The sequence below is a fragment of the Schistocerca piceifrons genome, chromosome 2 (assembly GCF_021461385.2).
Source record: "Schistocerca piceifrons isolate TAMUIC-IGC-003096 chromosome 2, iqSchPice1.1, whole genome shotgun sequence".
In the NCBI taxonomy this organism is placed as follows: Eukaryota; Metazoa; Arthropoda; class Insecta; order Orthoptera; family Acrididae; genus Schistocerca; species Schistocerca piceifrons.
The window spans coordinates 359,706,664-359,722,129 of record NC_060139.1 but is presented as its reverse complement, the minus strand read 5'-3'; the positions used below and the strand labels follow the sequence as shown (position 1 = coordinate 359,722,129).

The window sequence follows — 15,466 nt, the reverse complement described above, 5'->3', positions numbered from 1 at the left end:
GCAGGGATGGCTAGAGGACAAATGTAAGGATGTAGAGGTCTATCTCACTACGGGTAAGATAGATACCGCCTACAGGAAAATTAAAGAGACCTTTGGAGATAAGAGAACGACTTGTATGAATATCAAGAGCTCAGATGGAAACCCAGTTCTAAGCAAAGAAGGGAAAGCAGAAAGGTGGAAGGAGTATATAGAGGGTCTATACAAGGGCGATGTACTTGAGGACAATATTATGGAAATGGAAGAGGATGTAGATGAAGATGAAATGGGAGATACGATACTGCGTGAAGAGTTTGACAGAGCACTGAAAGACCTGAGTCGAAACAAGGCACCCGGAGTAGACAATATTCCATTGGAACTACTGACGGCCGTGGGAGAGCCAGTCCTGACAAAACTCTACCATCTGGTGAGCAAGATGTATGAAACAGGCGAAATACCCTCAGACTTCAAGAAGAATATAATAATTCCAATCCCAAAGAAAGCAGGTGTTGACAGATGTGAAAATTACCGAACTATCAGCTTAATAAGTCACAGCTGCAAAATACTAACACGAATTCTTTACAGACGAATGGAAAAACTAGTAGAAGCCAACCTCGGGGAAGATCAGTTTGGATTCCGTAGAAACACTGAAACACGTGAGGCAATACTGACCTTACGACTTATCTTAGAAGAAAGATTAAGGAAAGGCAAACCTACGTTTCTAGCATTTGTAGACTTAGAGAAAGCTTTTGACAATGTTGACTGGAATACTCTCTTTCAAATTCTGAAGGTGGCTGGGGTAAAATACAGGGAGCGAAAGGCTATTTACAATTTGTACAGAAACCAGATGGCAGTTATAAGAGTTGAGGAACATTAAAGGGAAGCAGTGGTTGGGAAGGGAGTAAGACAGGGTTATAGCCTCTCCCCGATGTTGTTCAATCTGTATATTGAGCAAACAGTAAAGGAAACAAAAGAAAAATTCGGGGTAGGTATTAAAATTCATGGAGAAGAAATAAAAACTTTGAGGTTCGCCGATGACATTGTAATTCCGTCAGAGACAGCAAAGGACTTGGAAGAGCAGTTGAATGGAATGGACAGTGTCTTGAAAGGAGGATATAAGATGAACATCAAAAATAGCAAAACGAGGATAATGGAATGTACTCGAATTAAGTCGGGTGATGCTGAGGGAATTAGATTAGGAAATGAGGCACTTAAACTAGTAAAGGAGTTTTGCTATTTGGGGAGCAAAATAACTGATGATGGTCGAAGTAGAGAGGATATAAAATGTAGGCTGGCAATGGCAAGGAAAGCGTTTCTGAAGAAGAGAAATTTGTTAACATCCAGTATTGATTTAAGTGTCAGGAAGTCATTTCTGAAAGTATTCGTATGGATTGTAGCCATGTATGGAAGTGGAACATGGACGATAAATAGTTTGGACAAGAAGAGAATAGAAACTTTCCAAATGTGGTGCTACAGAAGAATGCTGAAGATTAGATGGGTAGATCACATAACTAATGAGGAAGTATTGAATAGGATTGGGGAGAAGAGAAGTTTGTGGCACAACTTGACCAGAAGAAGGGATCGGTTGGTAGGACATGTTCTGAGGCATCAAGGGATCACCAATTTAGTATTGGAGGGCAGCGTGGAGGGTAAAAATCGTAGAGGGAGACCAAGAGATGAATACACTAAGCAGATTCAGAAGGATGTAGGTTGCAGTAGGTACTGGGAGATGAAAAAGCTTGCACAGGGTAGAGTAGCATGGAGAGCTGCATCAAACCAGTCTCAGGACTGAAGACCACAACAACAACAACATGGAAACAGAGAGAGATGGTTGTCTGCCTTTCTTGGATGTCTTGGTTAGACGAAAGAGTGATGGCTCTCTGGGCATTCAGTTTATCGTAAGCCCACTCACACTGATTTGTATTTTCAAGCATCAAGTTGACATCACCCTTCGCAAACTATGAGCGTTCTTAAAACTCTCGTACACAGAGCTCATACTGTCTCAGATCTAGATAGCTTGCCTAAAGAGCTCGCCCACCTAAAGACAGTTTTCAGAAAAAATGTGCATCCCGCCCAGCAGATTTATAGGGCACCTTTATACACTCGTGTTCAAAAACACAGAACAACTTGAACGATTAGAATAGTAAGTTCATAGCCACAGGACATGTACATTAGTATGTCCTGCAGAAATGATTAGGATTTCAGTCACGTCTCTTCAGCATGTGTCCTGTTGCCTAGTAGGGGCAGCGCCCACCATGGGCACTGATAACTTGTTCCATGCGTGATGACATCGATGCGTATAAGGCGCGAATGGCGTCCTTGATATAGTCACCCATGCTGCATTCACCTGATTCCAAAGTTCATCTGTGGTGGTGGACATTGGGTCACAGCGCTGCACTCGTCTTTTCACCATACCCCACATATTTTCGATTGACGACAAGTCTGGTGATCTGACGGGGCAGACCAAAAGGCTGACATCCTGTGACACCAAGTAGGGACGCGTTCGTGCAGCAACATGTGGCGTTGTGCAGAAAGGGCACGGCTATGGACCGCAGGATGCCATTCATGAAGGTCACACTGGTCGCAGCGCCCTGGACTCGCATCAGCTGTTATTTGTGGTTGTACCCAATAGCACCCCACACCATAACGCCTTGAGTTAGCGCTGCATGTCTTGTGCGAATGCACTCACTGTGACGCCGCACCCTGCTTGCGTCGAACCAAAATGCGGCCATCACTTTCAAACAAACAGAACCTGGATTTGTCCAAAAACATTATCTGATGCCCTTCCTGCCCCAGTGACATCATTCCATATACCGTTGCCGTCTAACATGTTTCTGCACATTCGTCAAAGGCAGGCGGAGAAGTGGACGACGCGCGCGTAACGCATGCCGTAATAAACCGCGATGGATTGTCACCCCCGATAGTGTACGATGTGTTACATTGTTCCACTCTTGCGCCAGAGCCGAGCACCCAGATCTATATTGCAATGCCATTCGGATGAAGTGCCCATCTTCTCGTGGGGTAGTCTGAGTGGTGCGACTTGACCTATCTCGTCACATCCTACGGCCTTCCGTGAACCATTCGGCACACACACGTTGCACTGCCGAATATCTCCGTCCAACACGAGCAGCAATTTACCACGTGGATGCATATCAGCCTCTTACGGCAGTAACGCGCCATCTTTCAAACTCACTGATCTGACGGTACGGTTCTCTCATACGTCTGCGAGACATTCTGAACGTCTTCTCAAGTCACACTGATCCATTACCTTCGGCTTACAACGTCAACGAGAGCCGCAGCCACATTTTAGCGGTAGGTGGTGTTGCGCCACAATATCGATGTTGATCTTGAACCTGCAGGGCCGACATGGTTCAATGCTAATGTACATGTCCTATGAATATCAACGTCCTATCTCTAGTCGTTCAAGGTGGTCTGTGTTTTCTGAACATGAGTTCTGTCCGAATGTTTATTAGAGAATCGTTTAAAAGTCTGAAGTAAATCGGTCAAGTACTTTTCAAGATTTTTGATAACGTTAAATAACGACTTGTCTTTGTATAGTAGTTACATACCGATTACAGGCCACTGATGATATTTTATATAAATAAATGAAATGCATATGGTGATATAAACACGTACATTCTTGTGGTAGCACAAATGGATTTCAAAACACCTACTGACACTGTGACATCACAAATGAAGAACTTCCCAACTTCTTTGCCACACGCTTGGCGTCATGTGCTGCGCACTATATTGCAGAAGCGTAGGTGGCCTCCTCCTGGCTTAATCCGATTTGCTTCATTACGGCTCTGCACTCACAGCAAAAAGCTACAGTGAAAAGCTGGGCTCATGGGTGGTTGTTCTTCGGCGCAAAGTTAGAACACCTTGATAAATTACTGCCGGCCGAAGTGGCCGTGCGGTTAAAGGCGATGCAGTCTGGAACCGCAAGACCGCTACGGTCGCAGGTTCGAATCCTGCCTCGGGCATGGATGTTTGTGATGTCCTTAGGTTAGTTAGGTTTAACTAGTTCTAAGTTCTAGGGGACTAATGACCTCAGCAGTTGAGTCCCATAGTGCTCAGAACCATTTGAACCATTTTTTTTTTTTTATAAATTACTTTTTTCCTAAACAGCGTTTCTTCTGCATTGCCGTACCTAGTGTGGCACAGTAATTTTCTGCTCCACAAAAATTACCCGTTGCGTTTCTTTTTTGGAAGGTGAGTTTCTCATCGATAGCCTCACATACATAAAAGAGGAAAATGGTGACATAGGCCCAGGGGAATGAGAGTTAAGTTAGACCGAGCAGGGAGGTGGGTTTATAAATTTTCCCAATTCCGGAAACTAACATCCACCCACGATATCAGAAAATTACCTGCTAGGAAACAGCTTTTTCTAAATGATAAGTGGAACGGACAACGAAGTTCAATGTACCAGACTTCTCCTAGCTGTCCAATTAATTCACGCGACCTGTAATAAATGGGTTGTGTTTCTTAAAGATGTAAACACGGGCCATCTTGTCAAGAGTCAGTCCAAGAGAAAATGTTTTCAAAAATTTAAAAAAATAATAGTTTTATTTTATCTGTTTTTGAAAGGTCTTCAGTTTTCGTTCTTTAATATGCTACATACTTGCTGCCTTACGTAAAAGAGGCAAAGGGAAAATACGTCAAATTGTTGATGAATGCCCTTAACGGAGGTCCGTTTCGGGATTTTTGAGCATATTCAAGAGAGAAAAGTCCCTGTCCACAATGACAGAGGTAGAAGTAACTGCTCGTTTGAAACACAGTTCGTCGCTCTTCTTACAGACGATATCCAGCTAACCATGGATGCAGGCCAATTGATAACTTCTCTGTTCCAATATTTCCAGAAAGAACTCAGTACTGTACCGCACTATAGTCAGAAAAGAAAGGTCTGACAGTACGGAATATGTTTGTGAGTAGTGCGAAGACTTTTTGACTAATAGTTCACAGTATGTCGTCCTGGAGGGCAAGTGTTCTTCGGAGTCTTCAGGGAAGGTTGGTGGGAACATTCCCACTTCCCGCGCATATAAACGATCTTTCGGACGTCTTGCTGTTTGATGATGACATTGTTGTGTACGAGAATTGAGTATCGTTGTGTGACCGCAGGGGGATTCAGGATTACTTAGAAATCATTTCCGTATGGTGCCATGAATGGCAACTTGCTTTAATCTGGACAGGTTGTAGTTAATATGAATGGATAGAGGAAACCTAATTTTTATATATAAAAATACAGCCTGCGTATGTTTCTGCTCGCAAAACTCGGAAAGTATTCGTTCGATTTAGCTGAAATTTGCACACAACATTGCATTCGAAAACGTGTGTGTTTCTATACTCCCATAATTTCAGTATATATAATACATGAATAAATATGTAATATGTTAATAAACGTTTAGACGCATGCGGGCTATACACTGATCAGCCAGAACACTATGACCACCGACCTACTATCGATATATTCATGGAAGCCTTTGAAGCAACGGCCCTCGGTTCAGCTCCTTTACGCCCACGTTGCTGGTTCAGGTACGTGGACGACACGTTCGCTATATGGCCCCATGGTGAAACGGAGCTACACAAGTTTCACGAATATTTGAACAATATGCACGGGAAGATACAGTTCACGCTGGAACTAGAAAAGAATGGTACTATCCTATTTCTAGACGTCGAAGTGTACAGGAGAACGGAGGGCACGCTGGGGCACACAGTATATCGCAAGCATACACATACAGAGAGGTATCTTCACGCCCAATCCTACCATCATCCAGCGCAGAAGAACTCTGTCATCCGCTCTTTGGCAATCCGTGCCCAGCGCCTAAGTGATGCTCAAAACATCACACCTGATCTTAAAAGGTTACGCACAACGTTTCTAACCAATGGCTACAGCCATAAGTCGATAAGCACAGCCTTGTCGACGAACACAAGCACGAAAGATAAGCAAGAAATAGACAAACTGCAGCCAACAGTGGGCTTACCTTATCTGAAAAACGTTACTGACCGAATAGGCAAACATCTTCGCCGCGTTGGGGTGCAGCCTGTCTTATATAGTGGTCGTAGGATCCAGGACGTGCTAGGCTCCACTAAGGACAAGGTGAAGGTGGATGAATTACACACTGCAGGCGTTTACAAGGTGGAATGCGAATGTGGAGAGGCATACATCGGCGAGACTGGTAGGCCAATAGCAATGCGCATTCCGGAACACGAGCGTTATATTCGTCTAGGGCAACACAACAAATCCGCAGTGGCAGAACATCACCAAGACTGCGGAAAAGAAATAAAATTCAGCGAAGCCTGTGTGTTGGCCAAGCAGCCAATTGTGTGTTGGCCAAGCAGCCAATTATGACGAAACGCAAAGTCAGAGAGGCCATCGAAATACTTAGACACCCTAACAACATGAACAGGGAGGATGGACTCAGGCTTGCCCCATCTTGGCTGCCAGCAATCAGTGGCCAACACACCGCACTGTCAACACGAGACACGAGCACTACCGGCGAGTAACTGCTGCCGCGCGGCTGACGTCCAGCAGTTGGTAAACAGCAGCTAACTTCTCATTCGACGGTGACCACCAATCATGGTACATAACACAAGAGCCAATAGACAACAGAGGTCACGTTCTCCCTCCACCGCAATAACCTATTAAAAATAAAGTTCCCTCGCCTTCTTCCTTGAGTGACCAATGAAACTAATTACCTTTTTAAAATTATGACGTAATGGCATGCGCAGTGAACACTAACAACAAAATATAAAGGACACTGCGTAGCTAGAACGCACCATTAGACCCAGAAGGAGACCACTGCAATCGTGGCCGAAACGTTGGTTTTTCTCTAGCAGCGGTAGTTTTTACATTATGAAGCGGTACCAAACCCAGAAAACTTTTATGTCGACTCGTCACGTACTCTAACGGCTATAACCAGCGAGTATATAGGAAGCAGATTCTTTGTCAACAGTTGAGTGGAACAAACAACCTCTACTGAAGCGACACGTGTCGCAATGAAGCCTAGTTGCAAAATACAGGAGATGATTTTTAGAAACAAATTAAGAATGATAATTTCGTTGGCTGGGCGACCTATACAGCTTTACGACACTAGCTATTGTGGGAAATACATAGCGCGTGTCTGAGCATAATTCCATATTAAGTATTACAGTACTTCAGTGGTCTGTAAGACCTTCCACTGTTGTGACTATAAATCAGGTGTCGCATCTCTTGCTACTGGTTAAATGCCCTTAATACATATTGTGTTCCAAACACTGAACAGCTTAATGTTGAAAATCGTAACAAATTGTACCAATTTTTCAAATGTTATGTTAATATTCTTGTAGGTGTATTTAATTTCATTTTATTTCTATAGGATCATTGCAACCAGTCCCACCACTCTTAAAGCTGTTCTCACAAGTTCTGAAGATACACAATTTTTTGATAAATGCTTTCAGGTTCTGAAGGAGGTCATGATTATATATACTTTCAACGAGAGTTCCCCTTATGTCCTCAATCCTAGGAGTACCGTGCAACCATTTTGAAGGATAGAATGTCGATGCTAACAGAATGTGTGAAATTAACTTACCCTAACAGCAGTGAGTCAGTTACTGATTTTGTACAAGGCACTTTTTTATGATCATTTGCTACTCTGAGCCTCTAATAATTACACTTCTGTTATGAAAATATAACAAAACTTTCGAGCTCTTAGTAACTTCTGTGGTAAGTACATGAGTTAAAGAAGTGGTTGCAATACTGAACCCTGTGAAACGCTGCATATTCAAATGCCTCGCTCACATGTAAGCTTCTTTCCTGTTATATGGTAGTTTAAATCTACTTATAAGTTTGTCGGGTGGCATTTGCTGTAGTAATTATATTAATATTCATTTATAAACTAGTAAACTAAATGTCTCTTCCCGATGTCACAGCAAAAAAGATATTTAGTGTAAGAACTAATATTTAAATCGACTCCTTGCTTCAGACACACAAATAACATTTTCATTGCTTCTTGTGCGTCCAGCTGCGTCACGTTATACGAACAGTTTCTAGTATTGCCCATTAAAACTGTTAATACAGTCTTGCAATGAATGTTATTGACTTTCGTTCGTTAATTTCTGTTTCAGGGAGGTTTGTGAACAGATCAGAAACTTCTCAACAAAGCCACCCTTCTGTGTACCATACCACCACTCCGTGTTCAGAAGTATATCGGTGAGTACTTTGAAAATCATTTACGAATGCAGAAACAAAAATGCACCAACAGCAACAGTAGCTTATCTCTTAGACCTTAAAATTATTAAGTCATCAGAGAATACATTCCGTGTTAGTCAGAGACATAGCCGAGTTGATAGATTCTTACCACCAGAAAGTGTGAATGATCGTTTTCTCATGCGGATCAGATGCATCGAATATTCTGAAACGTATTCCAACAAGAGGACATTTTAAAAATAGTTTGCTAACCATGTCAGAAACCAACAGTAATCGGTAACATAATACAATGACAAATATCGGCTACGTGAAGAAAACTGCGTTACTAATTTGGAAAACCTAATTTTAAGCACCAGGAAATAAAAGATTTGGATACAACACGTTCTTAAAAGATACGCGTAAGCTGTGAACCCATGCGCGGCAGTTGCTGGGAACGAAATTCAAAGCATAATAATGCAAATGATTAAATATCAATATTAGCTAGTCAACCAACAAGTAAAGAAGTAAGTGAAATTTAGTACTTCGCTTGTCACAGCTTTTCCGAGAAAGCAAATCCGCTGGGCATGAAGTAGTCTGAGTGGCAAATCGGTATTGCCGGAGAAGGAACGAAGTTGTAGACTCACAGAGAAAACGGTGAAGCCGTGACGTTACGTACACAGAGCTTACTGCACGTTTTTAGCTTTGCGAGACCGGAGTCGGTTTCAGGAAAATTCTCCTGGGTGGCATACACAGACACCCTGATTACCGCAGTAAGAAGTACATTCGAAACGTTGAAATATTTAACACAATTACGTGTCAACACATCCGCAAGAATGTTACTGACAGCTGCGCATCGCTTTCATTCACTGCAGTGAACTACAAATGTTTTTACAGTAATGTGAAAAATGCGTTACCTCACTTCAATAATCTTACAATACACTTTTCTGGCTCTAGTATTCATGGTGTTGTGCTTAGTACAAAGATTAGTAGATTCTTGCTCATTATTAGTACTTAATATCCTTTCTTAACTCACCGACAGATAATTCAGAGTAAATTAATTAGAAGAATAGAAAACACAAGTATTATTTTATTGTCCGTGAATTCTCTCCTTAGAATACTTGTATATTAATGTTTTGTCTCTGGGAAACCAGTGAATGTCCAGGTCATACTGATTGACTGCCAGCTGTCTTCCACTTTTTCCACAAAGGCTCACGGAATCATTATGTTGCTAAACGCAACACTTACGTGGTTTTTTCTGGACACTTACAACTTGTCGCCATAAGGTTGATGAAACACGACTGTGTCTGGAAGCAGCTACGTGAACAGGTTGAAAGTCGCGCTGAACCGAAAAGACTGACCCAGTACGATTATCGAGATTTAGATTTTTCAGTGTTTACATCTCATAAGCGAAAGGCTCCATCTCTAAGGACCTTGTCGTCGACAGGATGTTAAACCCTGATCTTCCCTTCTTCCAGCCTCTCTCCCTTCTTTTTCTAACAGACTTGTTAGAAGCCGAGTAATCCTTGTCAGTAAATGCATTCTTCCTACACAGTGGCTCATATAAACGACTGTGTGCTCTGTACCGACACACTGCGTAACAAAAAAAAAAGTGAAGCACCCGGATGAGGAGAAGGAAACGAAATGATACTTCACCGGTTGAGAGGTACATGTTGTTATTTCAGTGATTAAAGTGCTGAGTCAGATTTACAGCAGAATTGGCAGTATGTGCCCATTGATCATTATGACATTGCAGCCCCTCTGGTCTGGATGGATACATTGATTCGGTTGGAAAGGGCGTCATAAAGCCGTTGTATCCTCTCCTGGCGTAAGCTGGCCCCTAATGATTGCAAATGGTGCTTCATATCCTGAATACTGGCACTGTCCGAGTTAGTCCACACATCTATCAGGGAAAGGCGTGGTGAATTTTCTGATCATGGGAGGACCTCAGCATCACACCAGCAGTTCATAAAGACACATACCATTTGTGAACGAGCATTATCTTGATGAAAGATGCCACCACGATGCTGTCGCATGAACAGGAACACATGATGGCCCAGGATGTCCGTGATGTACCGCTGTGCCAAGATAATTCCCTCATTCACTATCGGCCGTGACCTAAAGTCATACGAGATGGCTTTCCCCACCATGACGCCAGGTATAACATCACTGTGCCTCTTCAAAACACTGGAACAAAGGGCCCTCTCCCCATATCGCCTCCATACTAGCCGGCGATGGTCATCTAGTGCAGAATCACGGATCATCGATGAACACAATCTGCGACATGTATGTTTTTGGATAGGGTCCGCCTTTAGCAAAACACATTTTTTGTTTTTTAACCCAAACATGTTTCACTGCAGTTGCAGCATCTTCAGTGGGCTTTTATTTTCCATCTGTTAAAGATAAAGAGTGTTCTTTGCTATTTGTATACATGTAGCTATTAGTTTTTAAAGCCTGATTTCAGATATTTGAACAAACACATAAGTTACGAATTCCTACCTTTTTACCACATGGTGTAGTTTTTCTCATGTGTTGTGTTTCTACAGTGACCTCTTTTTTGCACAGTTTGTCATCTGCAACCACTTATACCTTAAAGTAGACAAATTGTTTGAGCCTAAATTACGATCTGAAAACTTGTTATTTCTAAGTCTGAAATTATTTAATTCTATGTGTGTGTCTATTTACATAATGTTTCACTTACATTTTCCTTTTAATCATCTTCATCACTGTCAAACACTATATATTGAGTTGTCACTGTCACTGACACTTTAACTGTTTCACTGCTTCACCAGCTGCAAAAACAAACATGGCGGGCAGTGAAGGTGTAAAAACAAGATGGCTGACAGTGGAACAGTTGAAGGTGGTGTTCATGGTGGTTGTTCTGAATCTTTCAGAGGTGTTTGTGATTTTTTTTTCTCTTTGTGTGTGTGTGTGTGTGTGTGTGTGTGTGTGTGTGTGTGTGTGTGTGTGTTGAAAAGGGAGAGAAAGAGAGAGAGAGAGAGAGAGAGAGAGAGAGAGAGAGAGGGTGACAGTAGGTTTAGGGACTTTTTTTGTTTTTCCTGTTTTTGGATTCTGTGTGTGTCTGTCTGTGTCTGTGTGTGTGTGTGTGTGTGTGTGTGTGTGTGTGTGTGTGTGTGTGTGTGTGTGTGTGTGTTTGTTGTTTGTTTGTTTGTTTGTTTTTGCAGCTGGTGAAGCAGTGAAACAGTTAAAGTGTCAGTGACAGTGACAACTCGATATATAGTGTTTGACAGTGATGAAGACGATTAAAAGGAAAATGTAAGTGAAACATTATGTCAATAGACACACACATAGAATTAAATAATTTCAGACATAGAAATAACAAGTTTTCAAATCGTAATTTTGGCTCAAACAATTTGTCTACTTTAAGGTATAAGTGGTTTCAGATGACAAACTGTGCAAAAAACGGTCACTGTAGAAACACAACACATCAGAAAAACCACACCATGTGGTAAAAAGGTATGAATTCGTAATTTATGTGTTTTTTCATATATCTGTAATCACGATTTAAAAACTAACAGCTACATGTATACAAATATCAAAGAACACTCTTTATCTTTAACAGATGGAAAATAAAAGCCCACTGAAGATGCTGCAACTGCAGTGAAACATGTTTGGGTTAAAAAACAAAAAATGTGTTTTCTAAAGGCGAACCCAGTCCAAAAACATACATATTGTTAAGGAAAACACGGAAGGAAAGAGCTTCAACCCCAAGATGATTACAATCTGCGACATTCAGCAGCAGTCTACGCTTCTCGGTAACGTCACCTCCAAACGCAGCTGTTTGTATTGTAGTGTTAAAAGCCACCTACACATGGAGCTGTGATAGCCTAGGCTGCCTGCTACCATTCTCCGATGAGACAGAGTGTTGCAGTAAGTCCATTACTTGTTCTCGGACGGCAAGCGCAACAGTGTAGGGGTTACGATTTGCTTGGTTCACAATATGGCGAACCTCCTGTGTGGTGATCAAGCATGGTCGACTGGAACCTTGAAGACGAGTACGCCTGTTTTCACTTTCACATGTGCAGTCCAACATTGGGCCACTGTCACATTTGAATACCCCACAAATCTGGAGATTGCACGATTCGACCAGCCGGCCATATGGAGACCCACAATAAGGCCGCTTTCAAATTCTGCCAGATGCTGATAACGCTGTCTCACAGGAGTACCCGGCATCTCTGTGTCTTACACAGTAATCACTCGACATCTGATACTATTGACGTCCTTTACATAGCCTACCAGGCTTCATAACAATGCTACACACAAACAACACCAATGCACTCTGGTGCCTTTCTACCTGTCACAGAGAACTGCGACTCTAATCATTCACATACCCGCCTATAGTGTGTACGTGCACGAAGTTAGACTGACATCCGATCATGCCTTCTGGGTGCTTCACTTTCTTTGTCAGGCAGTGTACATTAGATCTACATCCCCCTGTTGAAATTAAAGCAATGTAGTCAGTATTTTTAATTCTCAGGTACCAATCGAAGCGGCGCATCTGTATGACGCTGTTATGATATACGCAAGAGCACTGACGGAAGTTTTTGCTGACGGTGAAAATCCAACGAACGGGACAGCTGTAATTGAAAGAATACGGGACAGATCATATCACTCTGTCAAAGGACATGATGTGAGTTTATCAAAGTATGTAACTATTTAAATCCTGACGCAGTGCACCATTAAGTCCATTTTAAGAAATAATTTTGACGAGCTGAAAACTAATCAGGCAAGGGAACATCAAATTCCTTTCCCTCTCCCTTTAGCGGGACGAGTTGACGTTAAATTTAAATAAATGTTCTTGAGCAACCGCACTTGAATTTATAGTTTTTCACTGTATTTACTTTTACAGTGTTGAATGATAGGTCTACCCTAAACAAAAAAAAATTACTTCATCACTGTTATGTCATCATAATCTTTTTTTACATTTTTTAAAACTGTTACGTTATCCGGTTTCATACTCTTATATATGGGTCGCTCTAAAGCTCTAAAATTCCCATTACAAACATGCAGGACTTGTAGAGGTGACTGAGTACATAACGTTCTGAATAGGAACCCATGTACGGAAACGTACCGTTTTCGTGCTATAACTATTTGAAAACATGTTGGTAATGCGATCACTTTTACAATCAATTTATTAGGCATGATCACTTGTCCTACAAATCCACTCATTAATAACCGAAGAAATAAAAAGGAAATTTAATTTTCACAAACACTGTTGTTTACAGTTAAACTGCTCTCATTGGAGCACCACAGTCAGGCCTGCTGACGTGCGTCTTTCTCAAAGCCGTTGCCAAAAGAGTACGCGACGGAGCCGGACGTTGTGGATAACGACCTTGATAAAGGCGACGAGCAAGTCTTCCTTTGCAATAAGCTTCCCTGTACAGAAGGATCAGGTCAGTGTATCCTGCAAACGTGAACCCCTCCATGTTGCTCTATCACTCAGAGACACGTGAATGGGGCTCGAACGAGGTCAGAGAGGTAGGATAGTCGTCAAATGTCATCAACCGATCCGACGTAAGCAGCCCCCACCATGACTACCCTGTTGCGTGCCTACCTAGCAAACTCGTTTTCAAAGAGCAGTAGCATGGAAACAGTAAGTTTCTGTACGTGGTTTCCCATTCAAAATATTGTCTCCACGGTGCCCTCTATAAGTCCTGGATATATATAAGGGAAGTTTTAGAGCATCCTGTAGAAGCTACTTCAGTGAAAAACGATAGACCTAGAAATCACTCATCACACCTCTCAATGTTGTAACTGGTAACATGAATACAGTATAAGAACGCGCAAATACAGGTACAAATAATGCAGTGGATTTGGCAAACGTTAACAAATCTAGAATAAATAGTAACAGTTAACATTCCGAAAAAGATTCAACATTAATTCTTTCAAGAACAAAATTCATTGTACAATGACACTCCACGGTATCCACTGGCATATTTCGTAAAAGTAATCATGAACAAAAAGTAACAGATTATTTACTAGTCACTGCACAATCATTTTATTGTTAAATTTTCATTGATCAAGACAAAGTTTAACATTTGACATGAAAAAATTTTAATGTAACAATTCATTTAAGCACCACATTAATTTGCTACGAAATTCTAATCTAGATATTACAAAATTTGAAATTTATCTAAATGATGTCATGGCCAATGCCTCCACATTGTTTGCAGGTATACATAGACGTAAATGGAGACGCTGAGGGCAACTACACAGTGATGGCTCTGATGGAGGATGAATTGATGAATGGCACGTTAAGCGTCAGTATGCAGCCAGTTGGGTTCTTCCAGTACGCTCATGACAACGGTAACAGCATTACCGACTTGCCGGTGAGCCCGATGATTTTCAATTATTGTATCTTTTCTTGTTCACGTCAATATATCTGCATCCGAGCTAAGCAGAAAGGTCGTTGTAGCACTCGGAAGGCGTTGGGCTAAACACTTCCTTTGAAAATAGCACGTCTGGTTTCCTTTCGCATCATTATAAAACCGCACCTGCGCACAATTCGCAATGGACTAATCGTCGTTGGGATACAAAACTATGGACTGACTTCAGCAGGTCTGTCGTAAAACATTCAAAGAAATAAACTAAAAATATAATTGCACTGGTCTATCGAAATTTTTAATATCGAAATTCACAGGAATGTAATGAATCTCCTTCTCTGAAATATTTTATTTCCTCCGTCTAAGACATACAGGTAAGACAAAATATATTTGACACTGTCTGCAATTACAGTTCAATTCTTTTATCTTGGCGGTTCGCGCATGCCCGCCCAGACGCGGGAGATTGTTGCGTTGCCAGTTGCACGCTCCAAGAGAAGCAGTGCCATAGTATAGTTCGCAAACTTACCTTTAGAGGGGGAGCGCGCAGTTTATGAAGTAAAGCCACCACGACCGCATTAACCCTTTCGCTGCTACAGAGGCGTGCTCCCCGCATTCCGCAATGTGCGTGATTTTGTCATCATTGCACTGCCCGCCTGTGCAGACACATGGTGTTTCGACTGCTTTGACACACTTTATCATTCGATTTCACAAAAACTATTTGGCCCAAAAATTTGATTTTTACACGTCTTCTTGACTGATACCTTCCCCCATAAATGACTTAATTTTGCTTCGGTGTTCAACGCAGTTATTGTGCAGCATTAGATGTAGTTAACCATTGCACGAAATTTTGAAGAGTTTGCAGAGGTAAAAGTCCATAGTGTATACTTTCCGTAGGGTTGATTTTAGTTGCCACTAGAAATTTCAAAAAATTACATTCAAACGAATAAAATTCATGAAATAAGACACTTCGATATTGTTTTTAAAT

The 15,466-nt window shown here is 41.7% G+C and overlaps 1 protein-coding gene across 1 annotated transcript in view; it reads left to right on the top strand.

The window, feature by feature from the left end:
• The window catches only part of LOC124775383 (guanylate cyclase 32E), a 509,109-nt gene that overhangs the window by 93,728 nt on the left and 399,915 nt on the right, over nt 1–15,466 (top strand). Inside the window, exons 6-8 of the mRNA XM_047250218.1 lie at nt 8,080–8,164; nt 12,636–12,788; nt 14,332–14,487. Of these exons, the coding sequence (XP_047106174.1) occupies nt 8,080–8,164; nt 12,636–12,788; nt 14,332–14,487 (394 nt within the window). The remainder of the gene's footprint in view (nt 1–8,079; nt 8,165–12,635; nt 12,789–14,331; nt 14,488–15,466) is intronic.